The 14650-nt window shown below is 39.6% G+C and overlaps 1 protein-coding gene across 1 annotated transcript in view; it reads right to left on the reverse strand.

The window, feature by feature from the left end:
* Positions 1–6826: 6826 nt before the first annotated feature.
* The window catches only part of ZNF652 (zinc finger protein 652), a 35177-nt gene continuing 27353 nt past the window's right edge, over positions 6827–14650 (reverse strand). Inside the window, exons 3-6 of the mRNA XM_065422498.1 lie at positions 11319–11466; positions 10912–11027; positions 9726–9870; positions 6827–9261 (exon numbers count right to left, since the gene is read on the reverse strand). Coding sequence (XP_065278570.1) covers positions 8741–9261; positions 9726–9870; positions 10912–11027; positions 11319–11466 — 930 coding nt within the window. The 3' untranslated portion in view covers positions 6827–8740. The remainder of the gene's footprint in view (positions 9262–9725; positions 9871–10911; positions 11028–11318; positions 11467–14650) is intronic.

Below are 14650 nucleotides of genomic sequence, written 5' to 3' on the forward strand. Positions count from 1 at the left end.
TCTGAACCTTAAACTGGAAGGAAATTTTATAGAGTTCTGTGCCCAAAAGGCAACTGAGTGGAAAATGAAGAAAACTGTTTTGTCCTTTATTTTTAGCTCGTCTTTCCTTCAGAGAAATTAAGCCTTCTACCAGTCCCATCATTTTATACAGTATCTGCCTTGAAAATTTTCAAGTCTTTCCTTGTCATACCAGTAACAATCCACCAGGGACCCAAATGAAAGGATTAGTAGATTTATAGATTTTAAGGCCAGACGGGACCATCAGGATCTAGTCTAACCTGCGATTAATTCAAAAATTACTCCTCTCCAACCTTTACCTGCCAAACTCTTGGGAGTTTGATTTGCCTTGCAAAAACTAAATTAGGTGTTTACGTCAAGGAAAGCAAATGGTGGAAGAATGAATTCAGATGGAATTGATAAACCTTAAGGCTAGACTATCCTCAGTAGTCTAATTTTACCCATCCGACTAACCCAATTTTCAGTCTTTATTCCCCTTTTCAAAAGCAACTAAGATGAGTCCTTTTGTTCGGTTTCAGGGAACACAGGGGTGAAGGGAAGGGAAGAGAGCTGTTCACAGCACAAACCCCAGCTGCAGCAGCAAAAAAAATAAAAAATAAAAATGGTGGTTTTGTAATTATGTAGGAAGCTGAACCTGATGTGTGAACAATATATTATACCACTTACATGAAGTTAGCTTCTATTGTGCAGGTTCAGAAAACTTTTCACAGAAAAAAATCAGTGTAGAAAAGAAAGGTAGTTTATGGAGAAAATTAAAGAGTGACTCAAGATATTAATAATAAAATAAAAACAAAAATAATAATAATGGGGGGAGGGATAGCTCAGTGGTTTGAGCACTGGCCTGCTAAACCCAGGGTTGGGAGTTCAATCCTTGAGGGGGCCACTTAGGGATCTGGGGCAAAATCAGTACTTGGTCCTGCTAGTGAAGGCAGGGGGCTGGACTCAATGACCTTTCAGGGTCTCTTCCAGTTCTATGAGATAGGTATATCTCCATATATTTAAAAGAAAGGTGGTTTATGGAGAAAATTGAAGAGTGACTCAAGATATTGGGGAGGATTGAGGGAAGTTCAGAACAACAGCTGCATAAAGAGAACATCAAACTTTCAGCTTTTTGCAGCCATGTGGAGGGGCTGGAGTCAAGTGAATGGACAGAGGAGTAAATGGTTGAGTGAGCAAATACTTATGAAAATAAAGGACAATTTAGGACTGCATCTGAAGGTACTTTGAAGCTAGTGAAGTAGGACAGGAGATGATGTGCGCTTACTTCCTGGAACAACAACAAATTGCCTACTAGCAGCATTCTGGTCTCCTTGAACATTAGTGAGAAAGAAGGGATCTAGGAAGAACTGAAATAGGCAAACTAGGAAAGGATTAAGATTTCTGCAGAAGTGTTAATAAATTACACAGAAGGTTACTGAAAGTGTTTGGAGGTCAAAGAAAACTAGATTTCTGGCCTTGAGAGCAAAGGTAGGAAGAGTGATGTAGGAGTTGGAGTCATGGGAAAGACACTAAACCAGATCTATAGTTTTTAAACATTCTGTACTAGAAAATTACAGTATAATCCAGGGGTTGGCAACCTTTCAGAAGTGGTGTGCCGAGTCTTCATTTATTCACTCTAATTTAAGGTTTCGCATGCCGGTAATACATTTTAACGTTTTCAGAGGGTCTCTCTATAAGTCTATAATATATAACTAAACTATTGTTGCATGTAAAGTAAACAAGGTTTTTAAAATGTTTAAGAAGCTTAATTTAAAATTAAATTAAAATGCAGATCTTATCAATTTAGTGCAGTGGTTCTTAACCTGGGGTGCACGTACCCCCTGGAGGTGCGAGATGCCCTTTCTGGGGGTGCAAGACATGCGAGATTTTTTTAGAAGGTAAATCCTCGAACACACAAATTAAGCACAGGCACGGAAATACAACTACTTTGTTTAATCAAACCTATGTATTTATTAACATTATACATGTTTTAATGATTACTGTAATATACAAACAACGTTTTTAAGTTTTCAAGTTTTTAAGCTAATTGTAGTGTAATTTTTGATAAGGGCTGCAGAGTGCTGGGACCAGGCCAGGAGCAGAGCTCCAGGCCGGCAGGAGGGCTGAGCAGGGCCGGAGACCTGGGCCCCGGCTGGCAGGGGGCCGGGTGGCTGGAACCCCAGACCAGCAGTGAGGTGAGTGGGGCCAGTGGACAGAACCCCAGAGTGGCAGCGGGCTGAGCAGTCTGGGGTTCCGTCTGCCGGCTCCTGGCCGCCGGCCCCGGGTTCCGTTCACCCAGGCCGGCAGTGGGCTGAGTGGGGCCGGTGGCCGGGACCACGGCTGGCAGCAGCGTGCCAGTAAAAACTGGCTCGCATGCCACCTTTGGCACGCATGCCGCAGGTTGCCGACTCATGGTATAATCACTATCCAAGAGTCAAAAGAGGAGAGAGATAAGATAGCGGGATCAAACAGCTGAGATGTGGAGCAGGATGACGTTCACATGTAAATGATATTCAAGGATGAAACTATGAAAGAGAGAGAGGAAGGCGGAAGAAAGCTAAAAATAGCCCTGAGATACTCAGTGGAAAGGGACAAAGAGGAAGCCACCCCATCAGAAATTAAAGCAAGGTTTTGAACTGGGATGTGTTTTGGAGACACTGGCTTCCTCAAGGCACTCAAGGACAGAGGGGTAGTGCTGACGCTGTAGGGAGACAGGATAGGACTGATGGTAAGACACACAGAGGTTAGCACCAAATAGGTGATTCTATTACTTGAAACGCATAGCTGGTCCTTTGTCTGAAAAGTGCGTCAAAACCGCATTATATTTTACTAGGCTGAGTTTTATTTAGATTTTGTGTCCCCTGAGATCTTTGCAGAAAAATCAGGTTTTATCTATGTACACATGAAGGTGCTTGATATAAAGCAGCTAAACAAGTCCCTTTTCTTAAGAGGGGACAAAGCAAGTGTCAACTACTAGTAAAGACACCTATACACAAGAAATCAACAAATAGTTCTACAAAATTGTGGAAAATTGTGGAATCAAGTAGTGAGTAAAATGAGTAAATTAGAGTGTAATAAGGTGAACTCTTTAGATGTAGGTTAGCGAATGATGTTGCATAAAAGGATATTTAAATCTTAATGAGTATTTCAGAAATGGCAAGATTTTGTGAGGAGAGCTTCCATATTTAATCCTTAGAAGAGTTAAACTATTACATATTCATAAATGTGGAATTTTGCTTTCTTCAATTGTTGCAATTTTGGATGATTTATGTGGAAAAAATCAGAGTCTAGACTTGAATGTTAAAGTGTTTATCAAGTGTGAAAGCTGACAAGTTTTTGACTAATGATCTTTAAGTTCTAAAATGTCGAGGGCACCTCTCATTTGTTGAGGTAATGTCCAATGCAAGGTGGTTATCAATAATCATATGTTACAGAGCTAGAATCTATTGCATAATAAAGATAACACTTGCATCCTTAATAATGTGTAACTATTCTCCATTATAAACACACACATTTTTCTAATTGGAATGTAATATGTCACCCCAGTCTCAAATTTAGCATGCAAGTTTTCAGCTCAACAGCAATTTTGAAAACCAAAATCCATTTGCCCACTTTAAAATCGTAAGATTGGGAGGGGGGAAAAAAGAAAAAGAAAGAGAGAGAGGCCTGAGATTAAAGGACGTGAATAATCATGACTGGAAAATGGTAGAGCTCAAAATTCAGAAATGGGTCCCTGTGCATGGGCAGTACAATTTTTCCATTCTTTTCCCCATTTAAAAAAAAAAATTATATTGTATTACACAATAGACTGGAAAAGCTCCAAGAATGCTATTACTTGTCTATCAAGTACCCAATGTGTGTTATGGAAACTGCCTCATGTATTTACTTAAATTATCTCAATGATCTCTCAGGTAAATGTGTGTCTTGGGTATTTTTTCCCCTCAAAGCAGCTTTTTAAAGACACAGCTTAATTAAGCCTCTATTTACAGAGGAGATGTTCTATCTCAATGGGTAAAATTGCACAGTTCAACAAGTCTATAATTATGAGTTTTTTCCTTTTTTATTATTAGTCGATGAAATTAAACCATAAAACATTTAAATATTTTATGAGTTTGGGCTAAATTCCCACGAGCTAGAAAGTTTGGCATTACTGACTTAGTACACTCAAGGGCCTCACTACAAGTCACATGGTGTTCTATCACGAGGTCCCTCAACCACTTTCAAATCAAGGGCATGTACATATACAATCCATATGCACAGTCATAAAATCAAAAGTTTCAGTGCACAAACATTTGTATCAAAGTCCAAACAGCACTGGATAATATGACATACCACTCTGAAAAACACTTCTAAAATGCCTCTCCTACAAATATTGTTCATAGTTGGACCATTAATCATTCTATTTGTACTGCAAAGGGATAGGCAGTAATTCAAGTGTATTACAAATATTAATTTTATCCAATAATTCTTAGGTGGGAGTTACATTTTGTTGCTCACCTACTTGGTTAAAAACAGAAGTGAAAATGACATGGAAGTGCTTGTGTATCAGATGGCATAACTTCAGTTTTACCTCCTCCCTTCCTCCATCAAAGAGCAACCGCCACCACCACCAATAATCATTACAAGATCAACAGATTACAAGACCAAAGAAATTCACAGTTCAGGGTAAGGTGCAACAATGAGAGACGTAGGAAGCTCGAGGAAAACAGAAGAATCCCACCTATTGTGGATTTGACTGACGAGAGGCTTTCCCCCTTTAGGGCTTAGGCTTGAATCTGGCTCAAGATACTAAATCTAAAATCATTATACCCCAACAGCTGTTTAATGATTCATAAGCAGCGTTAGTATTTGTTGTAATGGTGGTTTTTTAAGTAGACATCTATCCATTAAGAATTAGACTGATGCTAAATGTTACTATTGTTAGCAGTATCAGCCAAGACGACAATTGTGTAGTCAGGCAGACACAGAACTGCCCTCTCATCTTGAAAGGCTGTTTCCTTTCAGGTCAATTTGAGATACACACAGTATAGGGAAGCTTGCATTGCCACTGCCTTTTCTGAAAATAAATGACTTTTGTCGCCAAGAATAGCAGTTTTGTATTTACCATAAGCACTAAATCACCGAAAGAAAGAAAAAAGGGTAGCTGTCCCACTGCTGCTGTTGTCGGACTCCTAACTGTAAGTAAACTTTGTGTGTGACAACTAGTGTTTGTCAATTTTGCTTTTAAAAATGCGTTTTAAAAGTTTAAAAAATAAAAACTGATTTAGGTTCTAGAAAATTTTGGACTGTCCAGAATTCAGTGTGCCGGACTTCAACAGCGGAGTCCAGATGACAGAAGCGTGCAAAACTTGGAGGCAAATCCTCAGCTAGTGTAAACTGCCTTTGCTGCATTTACTTCAGAGCTATGGGATATACACCAACTGAGGATCTGCTCCTTGGAGAGACTAAGCACTGCCACACCTATTTTAAAGACAAAGTAGGTAAAAATAAGCTTTAAACAGGCAAATCAACTAGCCTACACTGGCTAAAAGCTTCCAGATTTGGAAATGAGTCAGAGCTCTACAAATAAAGAGAAAGCATCTTGTAAATCCACATTTCCATGGTTGTTATATAGTTTTTTAACTCAAAAAGTATCAAATCATTTTCACTCCTGGACTAGCATCTGGGCTGGAATTTTCTCTAGGCTGGAACTTTGTTATATTTTAATACTTTGCTGTCACTAGAAAATTGAGTAACAAACATACTAGTGTCAGGAACAAAACACTCTTTAGACAAATAAAATACACACACAATAAAGCTAATACAAAACTCATGCATATTTTTCCCCCTTCAAGGACAATGTAAAGTGTTAGACAAGTGCTTGTCACATTTTCCAGTATTGTGTGAACCCTGTAAATGAAGCCCATGTTAATATAATTTAGGGCATATGCCACGTTAAGCATATGCCAGTAGCCATGGTAAATCTCTCCTCTGAATTTTCACCTACCCTCTGTTACTGCAGTTTGTAGTTTTATGGTACAATATTGCAGCACTTTTAGACAAGCATGTCAGAGTCCATTTTAAGTTTTCCCCAAATGATTACAGAGAATTTGTCTCCAATAATTTTGTACCATGACATTCTATTAAACATATGACTATAAACATATGACTAATTTTTCCTCGCCCAATTTTACTTTCTTCCGCAGAATGGTAGAAGTTTCTATATCTCAGAGGCAAAATCAGCTGAAATCCAAGGTGTACAAGTACTGTGTACCATAGAAGAGAAAAACTGTCTCAGATTCTAGAATTTTGAATAGCAGCCTAATACTGTAAATTTATTGAGAAGAAAATCATTTTGCAAAACTGGATTACAATTCATTTACCAAGATTTTGTTTTAGCATTTAAAAATCATTTAATAACAGGCCTGACCATAAAATCGTGGCACAACAGAAACGTAGGTTGTAAATGTGACATGGAATGCATAGAACTTTCCTGGGCGGACCAGCCACAGTAAATACAACAGTCATAATCATGAGTGTAAATTCACCTTCATAACTGGCTTTATCACCTATGAGATAAAGGGTGTATATAAATATTATAGAGAAACATTTAAAAAACCCACATTCTTTTATTCTTCAGAAATGGGGGGAGGGGAGGGTATTTTCAGTTCGGTCAAAAATGAGTACGTTGGGCCAAAAGGGCCTAATTCCTGTTCCTAAAATTTCCTATGAAAAAAGAAAGCATTGATGATTAGATGGCAGAAACTTTGTAAAATATCAACAAAGGAGCTAATTCCCAAAAGACAGAATGTGTTTTTTCAAAAAAAAAAAAAAAAAAAAAAAAAAAAAAAAAAAAAGTGATTAACAGCATTAAACTTGAAGAAATAATGCTAGGAAGAATTTCCACCATTTCTGCTACTTTGAAGATATCTATCAGCCACAAAAGCCCAGTTCATTAACTAAAATGGCAATCTGTCTACTGGGGTCTTTGGAGATGGAGTTTGGGTGGGATTCAATTGACAAAGCAGCACAAAATAGTAAGAAACATTTTTGAAACTTACAGTACAATGGCTATGGGCCTCTGACTCTTCATTGAGGGTGGCGACAATTACCTAAATTGCATAATGCTGCTATATTCAATGTCATTTAAACAAAAACACAAACCTGAAAAAATAACCACTCACTGATTAAAACAGATACATTTGGCCTTCCAGCCCACCACCTCTGCACCAAACTTGTCATTTGCCACTCACTCAGTGCCTCACAAGATTATGAAACAGTGACTTGTCTAAATTCAAAGGTTTCTAACCTGTAACTGTCAAACTTAGATTTGCCCCAAAAATGGGACTATGAACCCCTCAATATCATCCCTTATTGTCTGAATGTGTCATGGTTACGGGACAGAGCTCCATACTGTGGATACATACTGCATTTTCTCAGCAATGTGTCTACTTAAACACCATTTTCCCATTCAAATTTCTCCTCTTCTCATTCTTACAATCAACCAAACACCACATTTGTGAAACTAACTTAATTCTCCTCTCCTAAGTCCAGGAATTTTAAAAAAGCAATCTGAACGAGCAGCATTTGATATGATCCCAAAATTAAAATCATACCATAAACAAACATTAAAACCAGGCCTTCCTATATAAAAGAAGATATGCTTGGCTGACTTGAGATAGTTTATTTCCCATCTCCTAAGTCAGATATCTCACTCACCTGTGACTTCATAACTCATGAGCTGCTGAGTCTCTTCACCCAACAGATGTGTCCCTTTCTAACCCAACCCATTCCACACTTCCATCCAACTGAACTAAGTGAAACCTGTAGAGCAGGAGTGTGGTATCTCAATGTCTTTGTTCAATAAGCCTAAGAGACACTGTGGAAGGGGAAAGGGAAGGTTTAAAAACTACTAAATAAATTACATAAAAGTTCTGAAATCAACACCACTTCTCAGGCAGCCTTGCCAGAGACCTCTTGGGTCCCTCTCTTCTCTGAAGCACCGTTTAAGTTGTATGGATGTAAGAATAACTTTAACTATAGAAGCTATTTGCATCTTTTTAGAATCACATTTTGATGATTATAAAATTTTATCTATTATACAACATAGGTCCAGCTACACTGAAAAAATTACACCGCTTATTGAAATACATTTCATTTTAGAAACAGACTACTAAATAGGTCTATACAAAAAACTCTAAAATAATTTCTGTAGTAAAATAAAGAGTGCGTTAGGAGAGCTACACAAACAAATTTTTTTGTCTTTCTCTATAATGCTTGATATACTGTGATACGTGGCTGGCTCACTCCGTAGCCAGCACCAAAAGCTGAAAAGAATTCATTACGATACACAGTGATACAATTAATGCTCTGTATTAATCTCACAGCCTTTCCGATTAGTACAAAGGAAACCAGGCCTATCCCCTCTTTGAGGAGAAGTCCAGGATATAAAAGCAAGCATACCTCATCAGCTGATATGAAATTATAAAATTCCACAAGTCTCAGTATTTGAAATTTATAAAAGTCACCAGTAGAACGCAAGCAAATTGGGTTTCAGTCCCTTTGGTTCCCCTGGTTCAAATGATCACTGCTGATCCAATGGAATTTTCTTGTTCGTTAACTGATTCATGAGAGTACCAGGACCTTCCAAGTGGGGACAAAGAGAGATTTGAAAGATCTTCACTAGCTATCCCTCCGCAATTTCCAGGAGGGCACATTTCCATGTGCATAAAACAGGAAAAACAGCTGGCAGGAGGCAAAGGTGTTAGTGGTGTTGTGCTGAAATGTTTTTTTCTGCCAGGTGTCGCAGAAAGTTGTCCTCACTCTGGCCTCTATGATTTAAAGGCTCACTCTTAAAAAGGGCTGGAGGTGGGGGTAAATGAGGGACTGGGGGGACTGGGAGATGGTGTGGATGGTGTGGGTGAGGGTGAGGATGGAGATGAAGGTGTGAATACGGATGGGGGATGGGACGTGGAGGGAGAGTGTTCACTGGGTTCAGGTTGATGGGTGGAGTTGGGGTGGTGGGTGTGTTTGCTACAGAAAGGACTGCAGTAGCAGGAGAAGTTGTGGTAAGTGGGATCTGAACAGCAGGTGGCACATTAACGGGGCTTGTGACCCGGAAGCACTTCTCCTTGTGCGCCTTGAGCATGTTGGAGAAGCGAAATCGCTGGCCACACACATCACATGGGTAAGGCTTCTCCCCTGTGTGAGTTCTGCGGTGTCTCTTCATGTTTGGGCGGCTGGTGAAGCTTTTGCCACAGATTTCACAGATAAAAGGCTTCTCTCCTATAAGATAAACACAGCAGCCAGTTAGGCTGAAAGCTTCTGCTAACATAATTTACTTCAGCTATAAGTGGTCAATGAGTTGTATATTCCACAGACTGCACTCTTCCCTACTTATGGCCAAAATAAAAACACAACAGACACTGCTTTCCCAAAAAAAACCTCAACCTTCGTGAGCTCCTCTCCCAAGCTTCAAGGTCTGGTGCATGAGGAGAATTCTAAAAAGGCTGGGTAATGGGCTTCTTCAAACCACAGTAACATGAAGAGAAACATGCACAACCACTCATTTTTGCAGTTGAAATACAGTATACAGGGCAGTGGGAGAGGAGATTAGGTGTCACTAAGTTACCGGATGGATCTGGGTTGAATCTGACTTTAGGCATAAGTTTGGTGGGACTGATGCACATGGAAGAGTTGGCATGTTTATGCCCTGGAGGTGTTTGCACTTTTCTTAGATATGTTCTTACCAGTGTGTGTTTTCATGTGCTCATCGAAGTACTGTTTCATGTTGAAGTCTTTGCCACACCACTGGCACATGAACTGTTTGTGCCCAATGTGGATGCTCATGTGGGAACGCAGCTGGTACTTGTACTGAAACCTTTCATCACAGTTCTGCAACAGACACAGACCTTGACTTTCAGTCATCTCCGGTAAGGAAGCATATATAGAAATCCAGAAGACCACCCCAAAGCAGTACACAAGTAGACCCCTCATGCACCAAGAAAACATACAGTCTAGAGATGATTTAACAACAGTAGGCCATCCAGTTAAAAATGCATATATGAAACACACACACACACACAATTGATACCCACACTTTTTTTTTTTTTTTTGGGGGGGGGGGGGGGGAGAGATCCATTATTAGGAGCATTATCTTGTGTACCCAGGAGGTACAGCCTTAAAGAGATTTATGAAAAATCAGGGCTTTGAAACTGCTCATCGGATACCTAATGGCCACAAGTAATATGAAAAATGACTCTCCATTTCACTCACTAACAGGTTGTCTCATTAGAAAGCCCAGTGTATTCCTTGCACTGCTGAAGAGGGAAAACAATGGGCTCTTCCAACAGCACTGTCTCTGGATTCTGTTGAGTCCTATTGTAGTTTGGCATGTAGGTGCCTGGTAAATTTAGAATTACACTCCCCTCCCCCCGAGCTAGGACAGAAAGGGATGCTTTGTTTCTTCATCCTCCCCAACACAGATGAAAGCGATGGCAAGCTTTGTTTTCCTCCATTTTTCCTGAAGATGCTAAGAAGAGAGATCTGGATAAGTGGTCTAAAGGTTTCTTCCTACCCTCCTTCATTCCTGGTTTTGGAAAGAAAGGGAGAGCTTCTTACCCTCTTTACCCTCTCACCCCCAAAACCAATACCCCTTTTCTGCCCCCTTAGTATTCCCAGCAAAGGAAAACGACACACAGTAATTGGCTACTTCCTCTGCAGCACTGAACCAAACCAGATTCTTGATAGTTTTGCATTACTCCTACCTGCACTTATGCTCTGCTCTCCCCAGAGAGTACATTTTTTCCCATGCCTTAATACAACTGCACCTCATTGCATAGATAAGACATTTTCACATTTGTAGCTTCACATTGGTGGGTACTAGATGCATATACCTCATACCATGTCAACACTTCAATAAAGTGGCTGCCTCACCTCACATCTGAAAGGTTTCTCTCCAGAATGCTGTAGGGAATGCACCTTGAGCGACATACTGCGTTTGAACGATTTTCCACAGGTTTCACATGTAAATGGCATATCCTTTGTATGTGCTGCAACATATATATTACATTATGAAAAAAGGTTACTAAAAATGCAACACAAACACATTACTTCACTCAAAATCTCTCATTCTGGAGTCCTGAGAGAAAGACTGGTACTATACAGGTGAATACTATCTGGTGTTCCCGGTACTACGAATGTACACTTTTAGTTTCCCTCTAACAACAGATTAAGCTAAGGAAGTTAGGTTACTTGCGTTAGAGATTAGATATTAAAAACAGTTAAGGACCAGGAAGACAACAAGGTATCAGGATCAGCAAACATAAGCAGCAAGAACTCACCAACCATGTGCTTCCGCACATGGGCCATTGTGTAGAACTTCTTTTCGCAGATCTCACAGGAGAACTTTTTTTCTGCATATCCATGAACAATCTTGATGTGTTCATGGAGAGACCAGAGCTTCTTGAACGATTTCTTACAGGAAACACACTGAATGAATGGGACAAACAAGCAAGCTTAATTCACAAAGAGTTTCAAAGCCACAAGTCAGCAGAGATAAGGCATATACCAACTTGCTCAAGGAAGAATGTTCCCAAAACAAGGAAGGTCGTCAGAATCCCAACATGTACTTCAGCCCAAATTCACTGTTTTTAAGAATCTGGGAAATGTAGATACACTTACAAAGAGTACAGACCAAAGAATAGTGGAATGAGGGAACAGAGGTTAACACACTTGCAGTTTGGTGCCATCTGCTGACATCTCAAGAGCAGTGCAGCAACTACATTACAGTATCCTGTTTCCAAAACCCAGTGGTATCTATAGTGTCAGCTCAAGTTAGGTTGGACTGTCCAGTCGGATTCTAGTATTGGGAGGAGAGGTTTAGAATGTCCATATCAGTGTCCTTGTTTAGTGCCAAAAAGCAAGAAAACTTGCAGGCTTTGCATAACTCTTGGAATGTCTCTTTACTTTTCTTGGCAGCAGGACTACGTAGGAAGAAACATCTTAATGCCAGAGCTCAAACTCCAGCAACAAGCCCAAAGGAGACAGCAATACATGGCCAGATGTCTCTGTTTCTGGAACTCTAGGATCCTGCAGATTGTAAGGTCAGAAGGCACTAGACACTATGCAGCTTAATACTGACCTGTTGCACTTCTGGACACCGCTATTCTAATCTTGATCCTTTATTGAGCAGGGACTGTCAACTGTGTGGTGGCTTTATGAGGTGGATAAGTAAGGAGTAAAGACACACTAAAGTCATTTTCACTAATTACCTAATCCAGACAGCTGGATGCCAGATAGTCATGAGTTGTAACCCTGGCTTGTACAATGACACTGTTTGCCTTGCCTTCAAGACCATTTTATATAGGGAAATATGCAGCACATGACCTCTCAATTCAAACCCCAACCCCAGCATTACCATGAAATCTCCCGACAGGAACAAGGACAAGCATCTCACATACACCCCCATTTTCAAAAGAATATTAATGATAAACATAATTTTTAAAAATCTTTGTAGAATTTTATACATTTCAGAATCACAGTTGTGAAACTTAATGGAGCAATATATGAAGATACCAAACATTTTTTTATCTTTGAAAGGAAAGGGAAGGAGTTCTCTAGAAATTTTCATCTTTTCTGGCTCTCATTCATCCTGCTCCTGTCAAAGTGAGCTGGATGCAGTTTTCTAAAGAGTGCCACTCCTGTCAACATGAGGTGTTCCTCCTCCATCACGGGCAAGTCATACTGCCTTCACAGTGCACCCAATCTTTGCTGGCCTGGGAGTTTGCATACCACACTGCCACCAGGAAGATCCTTCTCCTTTCAAAGGACCTACTTGGAGATGTCAGGAACAAACTGCAGTCGATGGTGGAAAAACCCTGGAGAGTAAAGCAGTGCTAAAAAGTGATCATTTGATTTAACACAAAGTCAGCCATTGGGAACTGGAAATCTAGCATTTCCATGAGCAATCAACAGCAAGTAATCTGGATACACCGATTTAATGTCTGGATACAGCCTAACAGAACAATAAAAGCCTTTGTAAAGGCACTAATTTTGAAAAGGTACTTATCCAACAGAACACAAAGGCTCTTTTGGAATGGCTACAATCCATCATATAGAGCTATATTTAGGTTTATACACGACAGAAGAGCCATTATCATCAGTCCAACTGGCACTTATGTAATCAAGCCACATGGGATTTGTTCTAGACAAGGCTCCATGTCTTACTTGGCATATTAGAACTATATTATGCAACTCTGCCCCCACCTCTTCACTGCCTTTCCAATCAAATTCATTTTTTAAAAAGCTGCTTCCAAATTTTCATTTTTAACATGCTGCAAGTTTTAGAACTGACAAGGTATAATTGCATAATAGATGCTTACAAGGAGAATCTGAAGAAGATAGTCAGGCACCCAGGAAGTTTTGGGAGACAGTTTTTGGATTCTGAAGCATTTGATACTGGAGAGGGAATACATTCTCCTCTTTCCCTCTCCCCTTTGGGCAGAGGCAGAAGTGCCTAAGGGATTGCCTACATGAGAGACTTTTGCATTAGTGTAGCTACACCAATATAGCGAAATCATCGCAAACTCCCAACACAGATATTCTGCACTGGAATAAAGCAGGTCTTATAAGTGGGCTGACTTACCCTGGACTAGGGTACAGTAGTGCAAAATGCCTTGCACTAACATAAGTCATGTCTACGTTAGGAATTTGGCACTGCTATAGCTATACCAGTGGCTAAAAACCAGCAGAGACAAGGCCTTATGTTTGGCTCACATTTAAAAAGTTATCTATGTAACCAATAAGGGCGAGACTTTTAAATGAACGCTTAGATTCTGGAGCACAAGATGCAGCCATTTATGTGGCTGCATAATAGCACCTACTAGCCCCTGGTCCTATAGTTTATATATTATATTATGATGAATATATTATTATATAGAGGCAAAGATAAAATTTTGCTGAATTTGAAATAGGTATAGGATAACATTTTCATGAGCACTTAAAAATATAGGAGCTTAATTCTCATTTCATAAGTGACTCAGACACTTAGGAGTTGACTTTCAATGAGATTTAGGCTCCTAAGTGCCTCAGTCATTTGAATATGTGACTTAAGCTTTTATTCCATTTTTACTCAATATACTGCATACTAACAATGGTCAAAAGACTAACTTATTGTACCAGTGATGCCTTTCAAGCGTGGTAAGTGTCCTGACAAATACTTCTGTTCAATGTCCCCAGAAGTCCCTTACATACCATACGTTAACTACTTATAAAATCCCACTGACAGTTCTAAAAGATTATTTGCTGTGAGCAGCAGAATGTTTATAATTTTTACACGCGCGCACACACAATCAATGGCAATGATATTTACATTGCTACTTAGATGACATATAAGGGGCATTTATAGTGCATCCATAGTCTTAATAAGCACTAATTGATGCTACAGATGCCTTAAATTAATTTTATACAGATATATTTATGGGCTTTTTTCTTTCTGATCTATTACAGGTAAACCGATAGGTCTAACTTCTCCTAGACTATTGTCTACTTTGAGGAATTTTAGAAAAAGTCCTACTGGTGCTGTCACTGGTTCAACTGCACCTGGTGTTAGCATCAGTAAAAGCCTTAGCGTAAACAAGGCTCCAGTGGGTTACAAAGCTTTTATTAGCATGTC

The sequence above is a fragment of the Emys orbicularis genome, chromosome 25, assembly GCF_028017835.1.
Source record: "Emys orbicularis isolate rEmyOrb1 chromosome 25, rEmyOrb1.hap1, whole genome shotgun sequence".
NCBI classification, from domain to species: Eukaryota; Metazoa; Chordata; order Testudines; family Emydidae; genus Emys; species Emys orbicularis.